We start from the raw sequence: 27,407 nt of genomic DNA, 5'->3' as shown, positions 1-27,407 counted from the left end.
TTTAAGTTTTGATTTTTTTAAAGTTAAAATTAATATTTTTTTATTTCTTAGCTTTTAATTTTCAAATTTAATATATGATAATAAAATTTAAACTACAAATATATTTTTTTGTCAGTATTATAGTAAATTAACAACAAGATGAGATAACAAAAATGAAAGTAACAATGATAGACTTGTAACTATAACAACAATCGTAGAACAAGCATGATGATTGTCATAATAAGTTAATAATGATAATAATATCAAAGAGAATGACATTTTCAAAATAAAGATGAAAACAATAATAATAGTAATTATAATAATAATAATAATATTGTTAATAATAATTATGATAACAATGATAAGACTTATTATTAAAAAATTTAGTGTGTAAAAATGAAGGTTGATTTGAATGACAAACGATTTAGTATTGCTTAATTAAAGTATTAGATTCAAGTTTTTGTGCATGCAAAAGATCTCATGTAATAGACTCATCTATCACATTTAAATGCGTAACTTCAGTCGAATTTAAATTAAATAGATGAAAATTAAAAAAAGTTAATGTATTTAAAATATAGATAACGATGACTTAGACTCAAACTCAAATAGTTCAGAGAATTTGTACGAAAATGATAATATAATTACACAATTTATATTTGAATTTAAAAAACTACGTTACTAATGAGTCAGAAAGAATACATGAAATAATAAATGTAGTGTAAAGAAATATATTTTTTGAATTGATAAGATATATTTTAGATTTGTTTCATTAAAATGTTGTTACTTGTCATTTGTCGTTCAACAGCTGCTTAGTAAAATAAAGAATAGTTCTATTTTCTCATCTTGTTCAGATAACATCGGAAAGGCCTTATGAAAGTATTATTAGTAATAACTATAATCATTGATTAATAGAAGCAGTGATAATTGCAATAATAATAATTATTATCTGATAGTAATAATAACAATGATACTGTGTGTATTTCAAGAGAGAAAAGAGTTCATTGAATTATTTTATAATTAAAAATTAAAATAAACTTATTGATTTAATAATAAATTCTAGTTCATTTTAATTGAAACAGTTTTATTTTAAAATTTATATTTAAAAGAAAAAGTTTAAAATTATTAAGTACCCGAAACAAACGTTAAATTAATGTGTGTAAAAAGGTTCATTATAATATTTGAATTATTATTGCATGGTATAAATGTGTTGAAAAGCTTATTGAGTGATGTTTTATATTAAATATTTTTTATCAGCAAAAAAGATCTCTTTAAGAATAATATAAAGGGTATTGTAACATACTAATAACATATATGAAGTTTGCAAAATTACGTGTCAATAAAAAATAAGATAAGTAGTTTAGAAAAAAAAAATATGATAAGTAAAGAGGATGGTTACATAAATAATAAAAAAATTAAAAAAATCATTTCAAGAATGTTAAAAATGTTTAAAAATTGTCATCTGAACAGCTACTATTAACGATATTTGGTAAATTTATTTTTATTATTTTTTGACTACTTGCATCTTTGATTTTTATATTTTTATGTTTTGAAAAGTCACTATCAGTAATTTTTTAAGTTGTAATATTATTTTTTTAAAAATTATCATTAACAATTTTTAGTGCTTTATAAATTCTAGCTGTTCCATCTTTGAATCTATGCTATATTATTAGCCATTTTTGAGTTTTCATATTTATGTAATTTTTATAAAAATCTCATATTTTAGTATATATTATTTTTAAATACAATATAAAAGTAAAAAAAAAAATATTTTCTTCTGTTATAAATTTGTAGTGTTGGACTCATTTTTTCCTTTATTTTTTCACACCTATATTTATTTATTTTTTCTTTTATTGTTAGCCACACTAAGTTGAGGTGACGTGTATCCTTTCTAAACTTTAATGTGATACCAAAACTGGTCTTTTAGGATGAAATGAAAAATCAAATGATCAAACACGACCCACAAATGCTAAAATCTAAACCACTGACAATTTTCCAATCTCACATTTCATCAAATTAATATCTGTAATCAAGTACACTGTCAGCCATATCTCTCTATGGTCATAGACATTAATTTGTGCTCATGTATAATTAACCCACCATATAAATCTGCAATTACTCTACACAAATACATCAATTTTTAATAATAAAGGAAATTGAAGAATACAAGAAATCAAATTTAAGGTTAAAATCCAATGTTAATGACACATTTATTTTTATATTCTATAACCATTTTCTTTTGTTCATAATAGTTTTGCTTTCTTATTTGGTATAATTCCACCAGATGATACTTTTATAAGATCATTCGACGTGTTCCATTATTCACATTCATATTTTTTAATATTTGAAGGGTTTCTTTTTTCAAATGTTACTGCTCATATAACTTGTTGATTTAGAGCAGGTTTTGGAATTAATTAAGGCCCAATCCTAGTTATGGAAAAGTAGAAAATGTGTCAATATCTTAATACGTGTGATGGTTGATTCCTACATCTTGTTTATTTTATTATTGAAGTAGGAATAGGTTACATTATTTGAAAATATTTGTAAACGAACTGGGGTATCCTCTGTTAACTATTTATTTGAAAATAGGAATAGGAAAATACATAATTGAAGTATGATATTTATAAGATAAAAAAATTCATTTCATATGCACTGAAATCATATTTTTAGTGTAGGACTCATCCAAAGAACCCATAGGAATGCTTATGTTCTCTCTAGCCTTTTATTTCTACTACTAAACTACAGAACAATACATTAAATCACAGATGAAAATTAATTCATAGCATGATTACATGGTTTTATTATAACTATAAATGAAAGCAGCTATACCTCTATAAGACCATAAGTATCTTATGGTTTCATAATGTTATTGAAGGACAGACTCAATTTAACTAAACTAGTCCACAAAGGGTTACATAAAGATTATAAACCTTCATAATAGTTGAGAGGCAAATGTGGTTTAACCAAAATCTCAAGTGGAGTAGCTTTGGTGTTGGTGAATCCAAAGATCTCAGTCATATCAATAGGTTCACTTGATGGATTCATGATTTCAAAGGAATGCAAGAAATTAGCTAGAGTGAAATCGACCATATGTAGACCAAGGGACATTCCAGGACAAATCCTTCTCCCACTTCCAAATGGTAGAAACTCAAAATTTTGGCCCCTAACATCAACATGTTTATGAGTGGTAAGAAACCTATCTGGTTTGAACTCTAATGGATCTGACCAAACACTAGGATCTCTATGAATCTTCCACAAATTTGGAATCAACCGAGTTCCCTTTTTAACATGGTAACCACCAATAGTACAATTCTCAGTGAATTCACGAGGTGATGATAGCGGAGCTGGTGGATACAATCTTAGTGTCTCTTTAACCACAGCTTGAAGATACGCAAGTTTATTTATATCTGATTCCCCTATGCTTCCCTCTTTTCCAAAATGCATGTTAATTTCTTCTTTAACTTTTTCCAATACATGAGGACTTCTCAATAACAAACATAGTGCCCACGTAAGGGTAACAGCAGTGGTATCAGTTCCTCCCAAAAACAATTCCTGCAAAAAGTTCAAGCTTTATTAGAAGAATCGTCTAATTATAGTTCATATAAGGCCATATGATTAGAACAAAGTTTAGGTAAAGCGTTTCTTATAATTTTTAATTCAAATTTAAAAATAAAATTTTACCACAATAATTTATACAATAAAAGTAAAAAATTAAAAATTATTAATACATTTTATTAAAGTAAAGTTTCAATCGTGATTAAAAAATAACTAAAAAATACTTATAATTGTTTTAATATGAACGTGTTTGAATGGAGTAAAAGTGCAATTTTACAAAATAATTAGAAGTAATACGAATTTCACACTAATATACATACCAAAGTAGTGGCTTTGCAAATGGTGTCAGCATCAAACCCATCAATTTGTGTTCCATTAAGTGCCGAAAGCATAACATCCATAAAGTCTCGGTCCCCTTCAGCCTTTCCACCCAATGCCTTGTTTTGTTTGTGCTCTTCCAACCACTCACTCAACACTTTGTCAAATTTTTTGGCAGTTGCTTTCATGGCCTTCTCATAGCCCCCCAAATCAAGCCACCTTAGAAAAGGAGCACCATCAGCCACCGTAAAAGTACCCATCAAACGCATGAACTCTCTTATATTTTCCATAAACCTCTTTGCTTTTTCTTCGTTGGCCTCATCCATAGCACCAAAATATCTCTTGCCAGCAACCATTCGAATAACCATATTGAAAGTTAAGTGTGCAAACCATTGCTTCATCTCCACCAAGGCATAGTTAGACTCGTTCTTTTTACTACGCCAAACATTAAAGAGCTCTTTAATCGAAGTTTGAACCTCGGAGACACGCACGTGGCTCAGTTGCTCAATTCGACGGTTTGAGAGAAACTCAAAGGTAACAATTTTACGCAATTCACGCCAATACGATCCGTACGGTGCCAACCCCACGAAGGCTTGGTTGTATGACATGAGTTCAACGGCAACAAGCTTTGGGCGAGAGGAAACGGCAATGTCGTTCGTGGTGAAACATTCTTTAGCCATTTCCCAATTGCTGAGTACCAAAGCGGGTTTGACACCGAGTTTGATGGTGAATAAGGGTCCATACTTGTCAGCCAAAGCACCTATGGTTCTGTGGGGTGTTTGTGAAGCACTCAACAATTTAAGGTGACCAAGTATTGGCCATGCACCTGAAACTGTTGGAGCCTCTCTACCTTTGGAACGACGATAGAGAAAGAGACAGAGAACAATTAGAGAAAAGAGTGCAATGGTAGTGGTATTTAGGCAATTCAAGACCAGATCCATTTTATTAGTTATGGTGGAGAAAGAGGTTGCTTTGTCCCTAGACTGTTGTATTTTCTTCTTTTATAAGTGAAAAATGAGTACAGCATAAGGAGACATGACCACCTAGTTTGGCCAATGTGACGTCAATTTTTAGACTAAATCATTGAGCAACAATGATTATCCTATAATAAACATTAAAAAAAGCAAAAAGCATAATTGTGGTACAAAGCATAACAATATTAAACTTGATGGGCAAGGATTAGATGGTGCTGCATACTTGAGACAAAAACAGGGCAGCGTATGAAGTGGTTGAATTCAATTTGATTTCTTTTCTTTTTCAAACATCGCTGCTTACTTTTGCTTGCCCAATGAAGTATTGTAACCTACTTACCAATGCAAAATATTTTAACAATAAATTTTTTATCTCATTATTTTCTTATATTGCAACAATTTAAATGCTTAGTATTTTGGTGTTGCTGGGATATTATGACATTGTTAATTAATATTCTAAAGGTATTAGCATTTTCATATATATACAGGTACAGCATATATCCATTTTACATCGTCAAAAACTGAACATAAAATATAATTTTCATTAATTAAATTATTAAATTATAATATTTACATGGATATGCTTACATATATCAATATAATTTCTACATAGAATATTGTAGTAAATTATATATTTTTAACATGCTATTCGATAAAAAAAAAAGTGAATGTAGATTGGTAATCATATATATTATTATATGAATACTTTTTTTAAGAATAAATAAGTACAGACTAATACGTCTTTAGTTTTATTTCTTTTTATTATATATTACGTACAAGTTATATTTTTACTTTTTTGCTCCTATTTTACATTGGTGTATAATTTAATTTCTTAACCAAAATATTTATTTTCATCAGAAGTTTTCATGACATTTAAAGATGAGTTATACTTTTATAAATCCATCTTCAATTTTGATTAAAATGGCTCTATTATACAGGAAAAAAGAAGAAATTATATAGATCATATATTAAACTTAATCATTGTTCTTTATTAAGAAATGTTTTTTAGTCTTAATTAGACTACTCAAATAATACAAACACTTTATCAATTTTATTATTGTCAAGTGTCAACCTTTAGGATTAAGATTATAAATTTAAAAATAATAAATTATTAGAAAACAATATTAACTATTAAAATATAAAAGTATATTAATAAATTTTTTATCAAATTTTATTATTATTATTATTAATTGATTAAAATTAACTCAAAATTTAAATTTAATATATTTCATATTTTATATGAAAAAAATTACTAATAAAAATAATATTTAATATTATTTTAAATTTTTATGCAAAAAATAAATTAAAATATTTTTCTCTTTCAACACATAAATTCATGGTGTGGTCACATGCATGATTTCATGACATCTGAATGGGAGTGTTTACTTTGACCAAACAATTGTTATAAACTGTGTATATTTGAAACTTACAAAATTACAACAATCACATGATTAACATTTTCAAAGACTGATGCAATTTAATTAACTTAGAATAGTATTTTTTTAATTTTTATTAATCTAAACATAACTTTGTCTACTCATTTGATTGTGTAAGAAAATAAGAAAAAAATTAAACAAAAATAGTATTCACATTTTTTGTTTCTCTACAAATTGAAGAGAGAATGAAACTTGCAGAAGTTCCAAGACTATTAATTAAATTACATTTTAACTTTATTTTTTTATATTTAATGAATAAATTATTAGGAGTATTTGAAACATTTTATTTACATACATTTCCTTCCTTATAATTCTTAATTATACTGAAAATATTTTTCAATCCAAACAATCTTAAAATTTACTCCAGTTGCAAAATATGAAAGATTGCGAAGTAGGGTGTATTACAGGCAATTAACGACCATAATTCTTAAAATAAAGATATAAATTAAGGATTATTTATCCTACTATTATTAATAATGAATTATATTCATGTATTAAATTATTATTATCGTCGTCGTCTTCTTCTTACCTCTAGTCTGAATTTATTGTTAGGATGAAACAATGAAATATCTTTGTTTGAAAACAGATGAGAATGATGGTGGTGTTGGTTTGTTTACAATAAGGACAACGTTCATTTACCTCAGCTTTTCTTTTTGATAAAATTTATCTGAAACATTAAGTATCCATGTTAAAATGGACTATTTATTTAAGCATCATATCGACAAATTTAAAGAAAGAAGATATAAAAATATATTATAATTAAAAAGCTTTATTATTAAATTGTATTGAGTAAAGTTTGCAAGTTGATTTTCTTCTGTGCACAGTTCTCTTCTCTGTAATTTATTTTCTACTGATCCTTCTTTTGTGTGTGATGATTGTCTTTAGGTGTATTTAGGATTTGCAAAAAATTTTCCCCAAAAAATTATAGGTAAAATAACTTATAATTTTATCTAATAAAATTATAAAATTATATTAAATATAGACAAAAAGTGTCAAGAACTACGTTAAAATTATGAATTTTTTTTCATGTGAGTGCTTCTGAAGATTAAAAAGAAATGCAAAAGATTGGTTAACAAATAATTCCTCTGCTTACATGTATCCTCCATTCTTTATTATATTTTTTTCCTGCTAAATTACAAATCAATTAAACATGAATACAAATAAATTCGAAATCGTATCGCAAGCTTTCATGACAACTAAATAAAATTGGTGATGCACCTTATTACTAGGACCAAAACTATATCATGATTACATAACATTTTTTGAAGACGAAACACAATTTAACTCGAAATAGATCACAAACGGATCACATCACTAACATAAGCATTACAATGTTTCATAATAGTTGGAAGATAAACGTGGTTTAATCAAAACCTCAAGCGGAGTAACTTTTGTGTTGGTGAATTCAAATATTTCAGTCATGTCAACAGGTTCACTCGAGGGATTCAGTATTTCAAAGGAATGCAATAAATTAGCCAAAGTGAAATGAACCATATTCATGCCAAGGGACATTCCAGCACAGATTCGTCTCCCACTTCCAAATGGTAACAACTCAAAATGATGACCCCTGGCATCAACATTTTTGTGAGTGGTAAGGAACCTTTCTGGTTTGAACTCCAATGGATCTGACCAAACACTTGGGTCTCTATGAATCTTCCACAGGTTTGGGATTAGTCGAGTTCCCTTTTTGACATGGTAACCACCCAAGGTGCAATTCTCAGTGAATACACGAGGTGATGAGAGAGGAGCTGGTGGATACAATCTTAGTGTCTCTTTAACTATAGCTTGAAGATACACAAGTTTATTTATATCTGACTCACTTAGGCATCTGTCTTTTCCAATTTGTGTGTCAATCTCTTCTTTAGCCTTTTTCAATACAAGAGGATTTCTCAATAATAAACTCAATGCCCATGTAAGGGTGGTAAAGGTTGAGTCAGTTCCTCCCAAAATTATTTCCTGAAAAACAAGTTCAAGATCAATAACAATATTCATTCAATTATTCAAGAAAACAATATATATATCTTGGATATTTAGTGTTTCGTATTTGTCCCATTTTCTCAAAATATGCTTTTAATTTAATTTAATTTAATTAAATAAAAAATATATGAAAGAAAGCAATTAATGTTTCTCAATTCTATAATTATTAGAACTGCTTTCAATAGCACTCATAAAATTTCTACTTTCTTCTTTATATAGTTCAAATATAAAAGAACAATTTTGGGCACTTGATGAATCCAATTGAGGACGAGTTTAAATGCAGAAAAATTCAATTTTACCAAGCATTAAAACTAATACTAATGTCACACTATAATGCACATAATCAATGTTATGAACGAGGTTGAATGTGATGAAAGTTCAATCTTACTAAGTAATTAGATGCAATACTAATTCCACACTATTATACATACCAAAGTTGTGGCTTTGCAAATGGTGTCAGCATCAAACCCATCAATTTGTATTCCATTAAGTGCCGAAAGCATCGCATCGATGAAATCTCGATGGCTTTCAACCTTTCTACCCAGAGACTTGTTCTGTTTGTGCTCCTCCAACCATTCACTCAACACTTCGTCAAATTTTTTGGCAGTTTCTTTCATGGCCTTCTCATAGCCCCCCAAATCAAGCCACCTCAGAAAAGGAGCACCATCAGCCACCGTAAAAGTACCCATCAAACGCATGAACTCTCTTATATTTTCCAGAAACCTCTTTGCTTTTTCTTCGTTGGCCTCATCCATGGCACCAAAATATCTCTTGCCAGCAACCATTCGAAGAACCATATTGAAAGTTATATGCACAAACCATTGCTTCATCTCCACCAGCACATAGTTAGACTCATTCTTTTTACTACACCAAACGTTAAATAGCTCTTTGATCGAAGTTTGAACCTCGGAGACACGCACGTGGCTCAGTTGCTCAATTCGACGGTTTGAGAGAAACTCAAAGGTAACAATTTTACGCAATTCACGCCAATACGATCCGTACGGTGCCAACCCCACGAAAGCTTGGTTGTACGACATGAGTTCAACAGCAACAAGCTTTGGCCGAGAGGAAACGGCAATGTCGTTTGTGGTGAAACATTCTTTAGCCATTTCCCAATTGCTGAGCACCAAAGCGGGTTTGACACCGAGTTTGATGGTGAATAAGGGTCCATACTTGTCAGCCAAAGCACCTAAGGTTCTGTGGGGTGTTTGTGAAGCACTCAACAATTTAAGGTGACCAAGTATTGGCCATGCACCTGAAACTGTTGGAGCCTCTCTACCTTTGGAACGACGATAGAGAAAGAGACAGAGAACAATTAGAGAAAAGAGTGTAATGGTATTTAGGCAATTCAAGACTAAATCCATTTTAGTTAGTTACGGTGGAATTTGAGGTTCCTTTGTCCCTCTTGGCTGTTGTGTTTTCTTCTTTTATAAGTGAAAAATGAGTACAGGATAAGGAGACATGACCACCTAGTTTGGCCAATGTGACGTCATTTTTTAGAAAATGAGCAACAATGATTATCCATATGATAGACATTAAAGAAAAACAGAATTGGGGTAGAAAGCATAACAATTTTTAACTTGATGGGCAAGCATTAGATGGTGCTGCATACTTGAGACAAAAACAGGGGCAGCGCTTGCAGAACGACGACAATTCCGAAGTCCAACGTATGACGTCGTTGAATTCAATTTGATTTCTTTTCTTTTTCAAACATGGCTGCTCACTTTTGCTTGCCTAATGAAGTATTGTAAGTTGTAACCTACTTACCAATGCAAAATATTTTAACATTTTAACAATAAATTTTTTGTATTATTATTTTCTTATATTGCAACAATTTAAATGCTTAGTATTTTGGTGTTGCTACATACATCCATTTTACATCGTCAGAAACTGAACATAAAATATAATTTTCATTAATTAAATTATTGAATTATAATTATATATTAAATAATATAAAAGTGAGTATATCACTCCAATATCGCAGCCTTGACGAGCAAGGATAAGAAAACGTGATCCGACAATACACATAGAACGTTTGCCACCTGAACTAACACTACTTATCATATGCAAAGAATAACATATACATAGAACGATTATAATATGTTTTTAATTAGTACTTTAGATGTTGCTGGGATATTATCGTATTGTTAATCAATATCATAAAGTATTAGTTAAAAATTTTTGAAATATAATAACTTTGTGTAATGATATTTTTAACATTTTAAAAAAAAATTAATTAGTGTCGTTATTGATTAATTAGCATTTACTGCAGACGAATTATTATATTTTTTATATATTGTATATACAAACAGTGAAATCACAACCTTGATGAGCAAGCATACTTGACGAGCAAGGACATGTGAGAGACCGGGATGGGATGTGACGTGACGAGGAAAGCGGTACGAGAGAAAAATAAGACATTGAATGTGATTTTTTTCTGTTTCCAAAACTAGTTGATAAGTCCAACCATTATGCGGACAAAATAAAATAAAATGATAATATTTACATATTTCTACAATGTTTGCATGAATTTGTTACATAAATTAATTTTTATATATTGAGAATGAGAAAGAGAGGAGCAAATTATGTACCGAGACTGATATTTTTTTGTTGAGAGAAATATATTTTGATTATTAAATTTTTAATAAATAATTAAAATTAAATATATAAAATATATAAATTTTTAAAAAATTATAAATTGTTTTACGTGATCAAGAGATTAGTATTTGTATTTTAAATTTATGTTTTTCTTTTTTCTTAATGTTTTTCATTTTTATGTATATAAAAAAAACTCTTCTCGTTAAATACTTAACAAGTTACAAAATAATATATTTAAAGAAAGTCATAATTATAATTTATTAATATATTCTATAAAATTAATAAATAGTCATTTTTTAATTTCTTTATCATATTATATTAGATATTATGCTTTTTACATTTTTTCCCTCTTAGATCTTTTATTAGTGTATGAATATTAGAGTTCATAAAACCAGTCTACTTAGACGGCATGCCCACCAAGTTGTAACGAGTCAAGTAAAAAAAATAAATTTAATATAATGTGTAAAAATAATATTTAAAAGAGATAAAGATCAATTTTTTTTTACATGTTTAGTCTATATCGTACTTAATTGAATCATATTAAAAAAATTAAATATAAGTTTAATTTAAATTTTAAACTTTACATTTTATTATTACACAAAGTTAAAAATGATTTGAAATATAAATATTAAACATTTCTTTTATTACTTTTGATGCAATTAATGTTATAAATCTTGTGATGCAAATTGTTTTATATTTTTACAAGTATATTTATTTCATTTGATATATAAATGAGTGACACAAAAAATACTAACAAATCACTACTAGACATATCCTGCACGAATGTAATCACACATTTTTTAAGGATACGAATCCTCTTTCGTTGTGGCAAGGATTCTTTTTTCACTTAAGTAAAAATGGAAAAAATTAAAAAAAAATTACGCAAATATGAGAGAGAAAAGATGGGGTTAGATATAGGAAGAAAAGGAGGCTAAAGATGGGTAGAGTGGGTGATATAGGGGTAGGGGTGAGGGGAGAGGAGGTGCCGAAGTTGGGCATAGGGAGAAAAGGGGGAGGTGAGTACGGGGGTGGGAGTGAAAAGAGGGCGTTAGGTATGGGAGGAGAAAGGTTGGATATTAAATGTACAAAATAGGTAAATTTATATGATGATTTAAGCACTTTTCACGTTAAAAGTTAAGATTATTTTGTTAAATTTCCTCCAAACTTGAAATTTTTACAATTACTTGTATATTTTAGGAAAAAAAAAATGTAATTGTAAGTGTTTTGATTCCTTTTTTTTTTATTATCTATTTTGTAGTTGTAATCAAAAAAGAAACATCATTCAAAGTTAAAGAAAATTAAAAAAGTAAAATAAAAGAGCATATAAAACAAGAAGTTGTAAAAAAAGTTGTCTTTTGGAGATTTCTCGTTGTAGCAAGATACCCTCGCTGCAACGAGAATGATAAGCTTGATGAAGACGATTTTGTACTCCTCTCTTTACGGCGAGAATATGTCATTGTAACGAGAGTCCCTTGTGTCGTTATAACGAGAAATATCGCTGCAATGAGAGATAAGCAGATTGACCTAATTTTTATCTCCATATCTCGCTATAGCGAGAAGGTGTCGTTGTAGCGAGAGAAGTTTCGTGCCAACCAGTATAAAAGGCAACTTTTCTATTTTTGAGAAATACTGTTCAATTTGATTTTTTCAAAGAGAAAGAGCGGCGCAGGGCAGAAGAAAAGAGTAGGAATACTCAAATTTTGATGTTCTACTCCATTTGTATCTCATTTCTAGTTACTATGGTTGCAATTAGCCGCTAGAATTTGTATGGAATTGAATATAAATCTTCAAACTTGATGTATTCTCACTAATTTATATAAATATAGTTGTTTCTTCTTCATTTCTATTGATTTGGTGATCTCAATATGTGTTAATGTTTGAATTTGTCTATTTGATAGTTTCTTGAACTCAGATCTGAGTTATATTTAGAAAAGTATTACTTAGATCTAGATCTGATTGAGATTACTCAATAGGAATAGATTTTAAGTTGTTGATTGCTTTTAAATCATGATTTTAATGCTGGATAATTTGTTAATTGTTTGAGAAATCAACATTTAAGAAATTATCTTAGAAATAAATTTTCAAGGAATTGAAATATATAATTTTTGTATTTTGCATCAAATTCATGGGAAATGGTTGCTATATTTATTGCTGAATTACTAGAGTACAGAGAGGGAGATAGAAGAAATTCAATCTGAGTTCCTTTAATTTGAATTTTACTATATTTTACATTTTTGTTTTACAATATAATTATTACTCAAAATTTCATGAAAATCATCAATCAATTCTATTGTATATAAGCTCAATTAATTTTTATCTTAAAATTAATACATTTTGAATTACTCTCTTAGGACGATATTTCAGTACTTTACTAGTTATTACTTGCAATAGACCCGGTACATTTGTCGTGTTTGAAGGAAAAGTCTCAATTGATATGGAAGTTGGGGAAGGAATGTTAAGCATGAGGGAGGGAGAGAAAAAGACGAGGGAAGATATATAAAATTCGCTAAAAACATTTTTGTCGTTGTCCCCCATTTGTGCTTAAGTAAAAGAATTAATTATATTTTTTGTTCCTATAGATATTACGTATTTTGTAATAAATATTTATAAATTTTTTTATTAGAATTTAGTTTAGAAAAGTTATGAAGTTAAGATTTAGTTTCTTCTGTCACAATTTCTTCTGTTAAACGCTAAGCTGGCTGACAAAGAGTCAACTCAACAATCCTATGTGGCACCACATGACATGCCATGTCATATATTTTTAATTTAAAATTAATATTTATAAATAAGTCTTTGGATATATTTTACATAATTACAAATGAGTCCCCTGTCTTCTCCTTTCCTCTTTCCTTCTACGTTGCTCTCTTTCATGTTAAATGCATCTTGATCAAAACTTCCACCAGTTGTAAAATTACATTTAATAGATTTACTTTCAAAACTATTCACTCTATTATCAAGACCACCTGCCTAAAGAACATCTTTGCTAATATACTTTTTCTTTTGGGAGATACATTACTAAAAACCTTTATATATAGACAGATTTACAGATGAATTTTTAAACCATTACAGATGATTTTTGAAATTACAGACAGATTTACAAACAGACACAAACCGTCTCTAATATCCTCATCGATAAAGAATTACAGACAGATTTTACAATCTATCTATAAGTTACAGACGGAAAAATCTGTCTGTGATATATTTTACTATTATTCATATTTTTTGTTTATATAGATAGTTATTTATACCTGTTCCTGATTATCACAATTTATAAACATAATAAAAACTATAAATTGGGCATCTAAACATTCAAAAATGATTTATAAAATATAAAATTTAAATGTCATTACAAAAGAAGACAAAAACATCCAAATAAATAATGTTAAAAGTAAAATACAGGTGTTCATCATGAATAATCTGTATGATCATCATCCAAAGGAGTATCATCATCAGTGGACGAGGAGTCGGAAGAGGAATGATGCATGGAGTTGAAAACCGGTGGTGTTGGAGCAGGTGGGGGAGGAGGAAGAGGTGTGGAGCTGCTTGCTCTCATGAGCTCAAAATAAGCATGCATCTGCTGCATTTGCATATGTTGTTGCTTCATCTGCTGCTGGACCTCCCTTTGCATTCTCGATGCCACCTTCTCTATCTTTTTCTCCATTTTCTTTGCCCACTTCTTCTTCCATGCACTTTCCTTGGTCTTCCACATCTCCTCATTCTGCTTCTGGAGTTCTTCATTGAGGGCATGGACCTGAGTATGGACCATGCCCTCCACTTCCTCAAGTGCAAGAGAAAGGGCATCTTCGGTGACAGATGGAGGAGACATAGAGTCTGCAAAGCGGCCCCCCATGCCATAAATGCGACCTTTATAAAGGTCATCCACTGTCTGTGACTACATAGCATCCTCATCAACTGACTCTTGATCCTGAGAAGATGTCTCCTCAAGCCTTTGAACATAGTCATCCTACAGTTCAGTTCAGATAATTAGATATTAGTCTGAAACTATTTAATAAATCACTAATAATAACATATAGTGTCAATAAGAATGACTTACATATGTGGCCTGAGATCATGTATCAACTCACAGGTTTTTGTCTCCCCTACGAGTGTGTGTCTCCTTGAACAACTCTCCAGTCGTAGGTGGCCTCTTCAATGACTTTTCCTGCAATTTGAAATAAATCACAATCTCAAATATGAAATTATAGATAGAGTAAAATTAATTTTAAAATCACATACCAAGTTTGCCTTAGTGTCAGCCAAAGTTGTAGACCCAACAGTATGTAGTGATCCCCCCTTATTAAATCCCCTGTTTGTCTTGTTCTTTACGGAGAGATTTTTATACTCATCCGTACTCCAATACTCCTGCAAGGCATGAAAAAAGTTGGGTGTTATCCAATCAGCAGTAGAAGGGTCCTAACGAGCCTCAGTGTACATCTGTCTTAGTTGCTTTGCAATGCGACTCTTCCAGGCATTGAAAATCATCCTTTTGTCCTAGGGGAATGAAGAAGTTGCTCTATATAAATACAATTTCATTAGAAGATGTACAAACAATCATATATAATTACACTTAGTTAAAATTAATACACTATTATTACCTTCCAATCTTTGAACCATTCCATCTTTGTATCCTTCGGCACCTTTGCAAAAATTGTATAAGGCGCATCATACATCTTCTTAATGGTATCTGTGACTTGGTGGAGACCTTTCTGTGGTGGCATTCAACTAATAACACAATAAAATAAAACAATTATTATAACATTCACATAAAATATGCAATGTTCAACATATTTTGAAGGAAACTTACCAAGTAGACCCATCTCATCTCAAAGTTTGTAACGATCTCGATGATGTTTGTGTCTGTGATGATTGTTGCCCACTTATAGCTGGGACAACAGTGGATCCCTCTCCTGTGCCCTGTGTAGTAGGTGATTGTGTGGCCTGTGTAGTAAGCGGTGCAAAGTGTGAAACTCGCTGTACTAGAGAAGGAGGAGCAATATACCCAGGATTGGGCACCATGATAAATTGCTCTTGCCCCCTAACCTGGGAGGTCTGCACTATAGCTAGTGTGGAGGTCGAAGTGGGAGTGGTGGGTGAAGAAGTGTTATCACGATCAGGATGCTGAGCAACACCCTTCTTACCTTTACCTGCCATATCTGAATCAAATACAATATATGTTTAGAGACAAAAACCATAATCGCTATAAAATATGATTAATATTAGTGATAACTCAAAATAAATAGTCATGAAAACATAGTAAATTGACAAACCTACTTAATTTACCTTATTTACTCTGATAGTTCAAGACTACCTTCATCATCACTTGATGAAAGTTCATCCATAAATCCTTCCCCCTCCTCTTCAGTCATGTCATTCATTTCATTATTTCTCAAAACTTGGGTAGGAGGGTCAATTATTTCAATTTCATTCAAAGGAGAAGATAAATTTGGAGAGACAACAATGTCTATTACTACACGTGAAGGGATTAAGTCATCAATTTGATATGCATCTTCATCACCTACTTCACCACTTTCAATTCGACCCCTTGGTTTAGCTTTTATTACAATCCTCCAACTTTTATTACATTTTCTAGGGTAAGATAAGAAATATACTTGTCTTGCATTTTGTGCAATGATGAAGGGTCAAAGCCTTTAAATCTTATGGTATGGTTAATCTCAATTATATTGTAATGGTTATATTTACGTGTCCCTATTAGACGTGTTGGATCAAACCATTCACACTTAAATAAGACAATCCTTTTTATGGTTTCACCAGCATATTCAAGCTCAACTATTTCATGAAGTTTTCCATACCAATCATAGTCACCATCATTTGAATTTCCTATCACACTAACCCCACTATTATCTGTTTTTCTCCCTTTACATGATTCAACAGTTTGGAATTTATATCCATTAACAAAGTAAATTGGCCAACAATATGCTTTATTTTTTGGACCTCTGGACAAGTTATATAGGTCAAGATTTGTGATACCATTACTAGGATCACGCGCCTATACATACCATTAAATATGTCAATTGATTGAATACAGAATAATATTAAAAAGTCGATAAACTAAATTGTTAGAAAAATTTCATGATGTACATAACTTTTAAACTATGATGGAAATTGATTAAGGGATTCATGACCATATAATTGTTCAAAATATCTGTAAACATTGCAACATCATTAATTAGATTTGAATCACCATGATCGAAAAAAGTCATTAAAGCAATCATAAGTCACTTACGTTCTAAATGGTTGAACTTCATCACAATTTAATAAGATGTGCAAGTGTGCAGCATCTGATTCATCACCTAAGATCCATCGTTCTTCACATTTTCCAAATACACGACCTGGTTGGTTGAATATAGATAGAGTTGGCTCATTACTGCTTTCTCCCCCATCATCATTTCGACCAACCAGAGTCCTCCTAGATTGAACATGAGGTTCGAAATAGTATGTGCAAAAGTTTTATGTCTCCTTTGATATATATGCCTAGCATATGGATCCTTCCACTTAAGCTCTATTTTTCTCAGTCTTTTTGAACCCTCCAATTTCTCGTTCAAACAGATACATCCACCTGTATTGTACTGGCCTACATACATACGCTAAGTATATAGGCAAGTGCTCCATGGAGTCAAAGAAACCAGGGGGAAGTATTCTCTTTAATTTGCACAAAATCACAAGAATATTTTTCTCCATAACTAATAGATCTTCAACCCTGAGAGTAGGTGAACACAGGTCCCTAAAGTACTCACTTAACTCAGTCAATGGCTTCCAAACATAGTCAGGTAGTTCCCTAAATGCAGCAGGTAGAAGACACTTCATGAATATGTGGCAATCATAACTTTTCATTCTAAAAAATCTTCCTTGTTCAACATTCACACAACGACCGAGGTTTGAAGCGTAACTGTTAGGCTTTTTTAAGTCTTTCACCCACTTACATACATCTTGTCTTTGTGGTAAAGTCAAAGTGTAACTTGCCTTTGGCTTTGACCATCGACCATCTGCAAGTTGTTCTAACCTCAATTCTGAACGCTTACAATATTCTTCTAAATCTTGCCTTGCCTTAACATTATCTTTAGTTCAATCAGTATCCATTACAATATTCATGATATTGTTAAATATATTTTTTTCCACATGCATCACATATAAACAATGACGAACTAAGTTATCTTTCTAATATGGGAACTCCTAGAATATACTTAGTTTGGTCCAATTATGTGTCATTCCATAACTAGGAAACTTAATGGATTTTCCTACTTCTATTATTTTTGGCAAGTGTCTAACTCTATCCTATACTTGATGACCATTTAAACAGACGGGAGAGTCCTCATTCTCAACAGTTGCTTTCCTAAATTTGTAGGCTCAACACCTATAAGGATGTTCCAGATCTAAAAATCTCCTATGGCAATGAAATCATGAATTTTTTCCTCCATGTTTTAGAGTAAATGCCTTTGTATCCTCCATACAAATTGGGCATGCTAATTTCTCTTGAGTCATCCATCCAGACAACATTCCATAAGCAGGAAAATCATTTATCGTCCACATCAGTGATGCCTTCATATTAAAATTTTGCTTCCTTGATAGGTCATAAGTTACTATACCCTCACACCATAACTATTTCAACTCATTAATCAAAGGTTGAAGGTATACATCAATTTTAGCCTTTGGATTTTTTGGACCAGGAATTATACAATCAAGAATAAATATGGATTTTTCATGCTCATTAGGAGAAAGATTAAAAGGTGTAACCACAATATGCCAACAAGAATATGGTTTATTAAATTGATTGTTTGGAGCGAACCCATCAGCACATAAACCTAACCTTACATTTCTAGGATCAGATGCAAACTCAGGATACACTTGATCAAAATGTTGCCAAGCCTCATCATGAGATGGATGAGTCATTATCCCATCACTCCTTTTATTTTTAGTATACCACGTCATGTAAGGAGTTGAACTCATAGATGCATACAACCTTTTTAGCCTAGGAATCAAAGGCAAATAATGCATTCTAGTTTGCGGTACATCTTTATGTTTACCACTTCTACCACCTCTTCTTGGTTTAAACCTAGGCTCTCCACAGAATTTGTAATTGGTCAAAACAACATCATCTTTATAATACAGCATGCAACCTTTCAAACAACAATTAATTTTGACTTCTTTTAATCCAAGTTTGAAAACTAACTTTTTTGCTTGGTAAAAGTCTTTTGAGATAGAGTCAGGTTGGAGACTAAGCTCACTAATTAATATAGCCCATTGATCAAATGAATTCTTACTTTGATTGCCTTCTGACTTTATACTTAACATTCTTACAGCTAAAGATAGCTCTAAATGCACACACCCATCCTATAAAGGCTTGTTTGCTGCTTCTAAAACATTATAAAACTTTGCATCCTCTACATTAGGTTCTTGTTCAGCTTCAAAATCACAAAAAATTCTAAATTGAGGACCAACAACATCATAAATCATTTCTTGATAACGACTACTGCTTTCTTCCCAACTTATATTACCTATATCCTCACCTGATTGCAATATATTTGAATTGCCTACTTGATTTTTCACATTAACTACTTTTCCATGCTCAGTTCATATCCAATAATCATGTTTAAATCCAAATTTATACAAATCATATCTAATTGAATCAATATCCAAAAACTTTCTACACTTGTACTTAGAACATGGACACCTAACTTTTTGGTTGGTGATGAATTGCTGCGAATTATAACAGATACGTATAAATTCCTCTACATCCTCAAAGAATTCTGATTTTATTCCCCCCTGACTTGGGTGCAACCTATCATACATCCACTGACGATTTTTGAGAAACATCTGGATCAAGAACTATATTAACCTAATACAAATACATAATGTGGTATCAACCTTCAATTATACATTACACAAATTTTTTATATAAATTTTGGCAGAATCTCCCTTAATACATTTCAATTTCCTTACATTTGTTTACCACTTTTTTACATAAATCAAAATTTCACCACACATAACTAATATATTATATAACAATATATTAATCGATACATAAAACACAAACACATCACAATCCTAAACCGTTCTAGAGCACATCCCCTTGTAACTCCACAACATGCATATTCTACAAACTCCACAAACACAAACAATCTCACAGCATATAATAATCAGGTTCAGAGAAAGACCTCTATACCCTTCTCCCAGTTATACAATCTCCAATCCTACAACTTTATCTTAGAAATTTTAAGTCTCTAAAATACATAAAAAATAAAAAAACTAAACTAATTAAAAGTTAGAGTATCATACCAAGAACACAATGATGCAAATTATTTGACAAACAAATGCTCCAATCACTCACAAAGGCAAAAAAATTGAGCTCCTAGAGAGAGAGAGAGAAAGAGAGAAAGAGAGATTTATAAAAAAAATGAGGAAAGGGTAGGGGGAGGAGTGTTTTTATGGGTTTTAGACATTACAGACGAAAAAATCCGTCTGTAAATGGTTTAATGAAACGGTGAGTTTTAAATGTCCATTTACAGATGAATTTTTCTGTCTGTAAACTCGTCAAGTCCATTTACAGACGGATTCCGTCTGTAAATAGCGACATGAAAAGTCGCTTAAAAAGGGTAATATTTACAGATGAAAAAATTCGTCTGTAACTCCTGCTCCCAATTTCTCCCTAATTTTTAAATTACAGACGAAAAAATTCTTTTGTAATTCTTGTCTATATAGTTTCGCGCCAAATGGCGGGCAAACTACAGACGACTATTATTCGTTTGTAATATAGATGAATTTACAGATGAATTTTTTAAAAATTAAAAAAAAATAATCACAAATCTGTCTGTAATTTTGTCTGTATTACAGACGAATATTATCCATCTGTAAATAACACTTTTCTAGTAGTGGATACCCTCTATTTTGAATGGTGGAAACTTCTTTTAGTTATCAATTGTCCTAATGCTTGACTTTTTTGGCTGAATTTTGGTATTTATAGCACCTTTGTTTCTTTGTCTTCCTTGTTCCAGTAGAACTTTCTGAAGATGAAGCTTGTGTTGTTGACTTATTAAAATCTATTTTAGAAGTTGATTTAACTTTAGTGATCATGCTATTTTGCTTTTGATTATTCTATCCAAGCACATTACTACTTTGACTTGTGAAAATTCTTTGCTGCATGGCTTAGAGAGGAGAGGAGGTGGGGTAGGGATTGGGGAGGAAGAGGGGAGAATGGGGTAAAGGTGGGGGTGTGGGGAAGGGGAAAGGAGGGAGAGGAATGGGGTAGAGGAGGGGGTGTGGGGAAAGGGAGGAGAGGGGGTGCGAGAAGAAAAAAGAAAAAAAGTTAGAGGAACTTTTATGGAATTATGTAAAATATGTTCAAAGACTTATTTGTAATTATGTAATTTTAAATAATAATAAATAAATAACATGACATGCACATGTTGCCATGTAAGACTGCTGAGCTGGTTCTCTCTTAGCAAGCTCAAAATTTAATAGAAAGAAATTGACGGGAGTAATTAAATCCCAATTTTTCTGAGACTAAATTCTAACAAAATTTTTTATAAGAACTTATTACAGAATATCCAATATTTATAGAAACTAAAAATATAATTAAGCCTAAATAAAAATAGGACTGTCTCGGTTTGTAATTTTAAAGATTTCTTCTTACGTCTTACCTTTTTTTGTATAAAAATGCTAAAATTGTAATTTTTTTCTTCAAACTACTTTACTTAGATACTTATTTTTTAACTCTAATAAATATAATATCTCAAACAAAATAAATATATATATATATATATATATATATATATATCAAAAATCTTTTAAAGATGAGTTTTAACTTTTTAAAATTCACCTTCAATTTTGATTAGATTATAGATTTAAATTTATTTATTTATTTATAAAATCTTTGATTTTGATTATACTACCTCTATTAGTTACTGAAGAGGGAAAAATTAAAGAGATTAAAATTATATTATTTATTATAGAGAGTTGTTAAATTTATTAATTTTTTGTTAATATTTTTTATCTTTAAACTGTTAAATAATATAAATAATTTATTAATTATTAATTTTAATTCTTAAAGTTAAATTGAAGTTTTAAAACTAATAATTTTATTAATAAAAAAATATTTATTACATTACACTTATATAAGTATAATAAAACAAATTTATTAAAACTATTATGATGATTATTATTATGAAACTCAATTTAAAACTTAAAGTTAACAATTTTCATATTTTGTAAAAGAAATATTAATAAAAATATTTATTATTATCATTTAAAATTTGTAAACAGATAAATTAAAGTAACTTTTTCTTTCTTCTTTGGAAAAAAATTCACTGTAGGATCATATGCATGATTTCATGACATCTGAATGAAAGCAATGAGATGCTTTGCTAGGACCAAAACTATCACATGTTTATATAACATTTTCAAAGACTGGTGCAATTTAATTGACATAGAATAGATCACAAAGCATAATGGTATTTGGATTATAAGATTCTATTTGATTCCACATTTCCACGCTTTTCCATCTTTTTCTTTCAATTCAAATATATCCTTGAAGCCATTTCTACTCATTTAGTCCTATAAAATAAATATGAGAAAAGAAAACAGAGATGATATATATATATATATATTGTTGAAGATAGAATTGAAGTTAGTACACATATTTCAAGATTATTAACTTTTTATTTATATACATTTTATTTTTTATTATTTTCAACTATACAAAAAAAATTAACTTTTTATTCTTTTTGTTTTTTCTCTAAATCCAATTAAACAATCTTAAAAGATACTTAATTTTAACCTTTTTTTATTCAATTTCTTTTCACCCTACTTCTTTTATCTTTTTTTTTTTTTCTCACATCTAAACACACCTGAATGGATAAGAAACTTATTTACATGAGAAGAAGACGTGATTCTTGGTGTTGATTTGGTGACGTTATAAGGACAATATTCATCCAACTCAGCTTATTCTATTTTGCTAAATCTTTCCCGAAACAAGAAGCAGATCCACTCATTGATAGAATCCTCATTCTATACAAAATTTTGAACTCACACCCTTTGGAAAGTCTTAGCTTTTTCTTACTATTTCTTGATAAATAAGATTCTCACAAGTGCAATAATTTTAAGGAATAAACTCTCTCTCGCTAAGGAGTTGTTGATCTGTTTTAGTCACAAACACATGGGTCCTTTACGTTGCACGAAATATAGTGTTTTCTTTGCTTGGCTTGACTTGCCTTTCACATGATATGCTTCTCTCTCCCTGTAAAACTTATCATTTGATGCATTGTGGTCTATCATTTGGATGAAGATCAAATAGTTACGTTTGTTTCTTGGTCTTTTCGGCTTTACATTAATAGCGCCATATTCAATCATATTAATTTTGTTTTTCTGAACAATCAATCAAATTAAACAAATTGCCTCGTCTTGTTATCGTATGTTTAAGATAAAACACAACTTTTTTTTTTTCGGTCAAGAACATAAAAACACAACTTGATTAGCCTATTTAAAATTAAGCTTTTTTATGTATCAATTTGTTCTGAAGATATCTATATAAGAAATAATATAGGTAAAGAAGAGAGAGAGAGAGAGAGAATACTCAAATTATTCGAAAATTAATGCTCTATATTACTGTCTTTTTAGGTGCTATTCTATATTTGATTCTCTGGCCTTTTTTGACTTATCCTCTTGACATAATTGTAAATCCACTAGTACATGCCAGTTTATTATAAGGTTCACAAGACACCTCTTAATATATATTTTTTAATAATTAAATGCTGATATTAATAATTTTTTTAATAAAAAATGAGATACATACACCAGCACAATAAAATAAAATAAAATAAAATAAATACTAAGAGCTTTAAAATTCATGAATAAGTTTAATTAATTGCTTGCAACTTCCTCCAAAAGTTAACGATTGTCTTCGTCAAACAATCCAACTGCCAAGGGGCCAAGGCCCCCTCTATTTCTTCTTTTATTATATATATCTTTTCACTGCTAAATTGCAACTCAAATAACACATGAATAAAAATAAATTCAAAACAGTATTACATCGTTTCATGATAACTAAGTGAAATTGGTGATACACCTTATTGCTAGGACTAAAACTATCACATGATTGCATTACATTTTCAAAGACAAGCGCAGTTCAACGCAAAATAGATTGCAAAACATCAAACAATTTAACAAACAAATAATAAGAATCAAACGTGGATCACATTACTAACATAGGGATTACAAAGTTTCATAATAGCTTGCAGACAAACGTGGTTTAACCAAAATCTCAAGTGGAGTAACTTTTGTATTGGTGAATCCAAATATTTCAGTCATGTCAATAGGATCAGTGGATGGATTCAAAATTTCAAAGGAATGCAAGAAATTAGCCAAAGTGAAATGAACCATATTCATGCCAAGGGACATTCCAGCACAAATTCTTCTCCCACTTCCAAATGGTAACAACTCAAAATGATGACCCCTGACATCAACATCTTTGTGAGTGGTAAGAAACCTTTCTGGTTTGAACTCCAATGGATCTGACCAAACACTTGGGTCTCTGTGGATCTTCCATAAGTTTGGAATTAATCGAGTTCCCTTTTTCACATGGTAGCCACCAATAGTACAATTCTCTGTGAATTCTCGAGGTGTTGAGAGAGTAGCTGGTGGATACAATCTTAATGTCTCTTTAACTACAGCTTGAAGATATACAAGTTTACTTATATCTGACTCAGTTATGCATCTCTCTTTTCCAATTTGTGTGTCAATTTCTTCTTTAGCCTTTTCCAATACAAGAGGATTTCTCAATAATAAACTCACTGCCCACGTGAGGGTAGTAGAGGTTGAGTCAGTTCCTCCCAAAATTAATTCCTGAAAAATAAGTTCAAGTTAAATTCAATAAAAATAATAATTCAATTATCTAAGAAAAAGAAATTAAATATAGATCTTGAATATTCAATTCTTGGTATTTGTCATAGTCTTAATTTTTTCAAAATATGGTTCATTATTTAATTCAATTAAATAAAAATACATATAAAAATAAGTAATGTTTCTTATTTTATAATTATACCTGGTTTCAATAGTACTCATAAATTTCCTATTTTCTTCTTTATTATATATAAGGACAAGTTTGGCCACTTGATGAATCTAATTGTGGGCGAGTTTAAATATAAAAACAGAAGATGCAATTTAGCCAAGTCATTAAATGTAAGTACTAATATCACACTATAATACACTTACCAATGTTATGGCTTTGCATATGGTATGAGCATCAAACCCATGAATCTGTGTGTCCTTAAGCACTGAAAGCATCGAATCCATGAAATCTCGATCACTCACAACCTTTTCACCCAAATCCCTCTGGTGGCGATGCTCCTCTAACCATTCACTCAACACTTTGTCAAATTCCTTAGCAGTTTCTTTCATGGCCTTCTCATGACCCCCCAAATCCAACCATCTTAGAAAAGGAATAGCATCAGCCACCGTGAAAGTCCCCATCAAACGCATGAACTCTCTTATATTTTTCATAAACCTTTGTGCATTTTCGTCATTGGCCACATCCATGACACCAAAATATCTCTTACCAACCATCATTCGAATAACAATGTTGAATATCAAATGGGAAAACCATTGTTTCATCTCCACCAAAACATAGTTAGACTCGTTCTTTTTACTACACCAAACATTAAAAAGCTCTTTAATCTAAGTTTGAACCTCGGAGACACGCACGTGGCTTAGTTGCTCAATTCGACGGTTTGAGAGAAACTCAAAGGTAACAATCTTACGTAATTCACGCCAGTATGTCCCATACGGTGCCAAACCAATAAAAGCTTGGTTATAGGACGAGTTCAACGGCAAGAAGCTTAGGGCGAGAGGAAACGACGATGTCGTTTGTGGTGAAACATTCCTTAGCCATTTCCCAATTGTTAACTACCAAAGCCGGTTTAACACCTAGCTTGATGTTGAATATGGGTCCATACTCATCAGCCAAAGCACCCAAAGTCTTATGGGGTGTTTGTGAACCACTTAACATTGGAAGGTGACCAAGTATTGGCCATGCACCTGAAATTGTTGGAGCCTCTCTACCTTTGGAGCGATGGTAGAGAAAGAAACATAAAACAATTAGAGAAAATAGTGCAATGGCAGTAGTATTTAGAGTATTTAGGACTAAATCCATTTTAGCTAGTTATGGTGGAATTGGAGGATCACTTGCTCTTAGAGCTCTATTTCTTTCTTCTTTTATGGTAGAGATGCGTCTAGGATTAGGTGAATAGGTGCATGATTGCACAAAACAAAATTTGGAGTCGTTGGAGAATTATCAAAATGTGTAACAAAGTGTTATAATAATAAGTTTATTTTTCTAGAACAGACAGCAACGTATGGAACTTGTTGAGGAAGGATTTGACTATTTCTACTTTGGGCAAAAACTGGACAGCACCTCGACAGTGGAGAGTCTAGAGAGTCCAGAGTTGGATGTTGAATTCGATTTATTTCTTTCGTTTTCAAATTTGGCAGCTCAGTTTTGTTTACTGTCTAAATTATAACTTATTTATATAATATACAAATTAAATGATACCACAGTAGAATGGAAATAAATAAATAAATAAATATATATATAGTAAAATATATTCATCAATACAATTAAAAATAAAAGCATGTGATGGATTAAATGGTTTTTTGTTAATATAATACTTTTGGGTTACTCGTTTGCCTCACCTAATAATTTGCACTTTTATTCCAGAAATTATTGCTTTTTGTATATAAAGTGTTATAAAATTCTATGAAGAATAAATAATCAGACAAGGAAGGATAAGATACAAACTAACGAAATTAGACAAGAACAGGAGAACGCCAGTTCTCCTCTAGAGGGTGATGTTGAATATTTTGTTGTCAAACGCCTCTAGAAACATTTTGCACTGTTTATATGACATTTTAACAAATGTATCCATTTCATCTATTTATCCATTATTTATTAGTCTATCATTTTTATTATTTAAATATAAAAATATTATATATAATTATTTTATCTATTATTTATTTATTTTTTATGTATAGACATCTTAAAATTACAACTCCAAATTAAAAAAAGAAAATATTGTCTGAATTTTATGTTCATAAAACATTTTCTATCTATACAATTTACATTTGAAGTCTTACTTTTCCACATCAAGAATAGTTTGACGAAGTTACATCGATCTTAGATAAATTTATGGTTTTAAAATTATTAGCGTCAAGATTAGTTGCTTCTCTATCCTTCATCTCACAGTCATATTCATGGATAACTAAATTCAACGTGGAAAACGATCATAAAATGTCATTTGATCTTATACTCTTTTACGTGAGAATACAAAAACAAATATCAACCATTAAAGCTTATCATGAATTGTCAAAATTAAGATTTGAGTTGTGTGAATTATATGTAAAAGTTGCAAAATATTTTTTAAGTGATTATATGATCTCAAAAAACTTTTAATCATAATTATTCACAGATAGTTTCAAGGCCCAACTTTATCATTCTCACATATAAAAAATAAATCACAAAATATATCCTTAACTCTATAAAAATTGGTTAGATGTTAGGATAAATATAAAC

The 27,407-nt window shown here is 30.4% G+C and overlaps 2 protein-coding genes and 1 pseudogene across 2 annotated transcripts; all 3 read right to left on the bottom strand.

Moving 5' to 3' along the window:
* Positions 1 to 2,898: 2,898 nt before the first annotated feature.
* LOC113867955 (cytochrome P450 82A3-like) lies at positions 2,899 to 4,790 on the bottom strand. The gene is made up of 2 exons (XM_027503475.1): positions 3,852 to 4,790; positions 2,899 to 3,528 (listed from the first exon to the last, which is right to left on the bottom strand). The coding sequence occupies exons 1-2, from the start codon at positions 4,788 to 4,790 to the stop codon at positions 2,899 to 2,901; spliced, it is 1,569 nt and encodes a 522-aa protein (XP_027359276.1).
* A 2,792-nt stretch (positions 4,791 to 7,582) lies between these two features.
* On the bottom strand, positions 7,583 to 9,597 carry LOC113867740 (cytochrome P450 82A3-like). Its single transcript, XM_027503191.1, has 2 exons — positions 8,665 to 9,597; positions 7,583 to 8,212 (listed from the first exon to the last, which is right to left on the bottom strand). The coding sequence occupies exons 1-2, from the start codon at positions 9,595 to 9,597 to the stop codon at positions 7,583 to 7,585; spliced, it is 1,563 nt and encodes a 520-aa protein (XP_027358992.1).
* A 14,458-nt stretch (positions 9,598 to 24,055) lies between these two features.
* Positions 24,056 to 25,991, bottom strand: LOC113867739 (annotated as a pseudogene).
* Between the last annotated feature and the right edge of the window lie 1,416 nt (positions 25,992 to 27,407).

This window comes from Abrus precatorius, unplaced genomic scaffold (assembly GCF_003935025.1).
Source record: "Abrus precatorius isolate BTA unplaced genomic scaffold, Abrus_2018 Scaffold5, whole genome shotgun sequence".
Classification (NCBI taxonomy): Eukaryota; Viridiplantae; Streptophyta; class Magnoliopsida; order Fabales; family Fabaceae; genus Abrus; species Abrus precatorius.
This window is presented reverse-complemented; position numbering and strand designations above follow the sequence as displayed.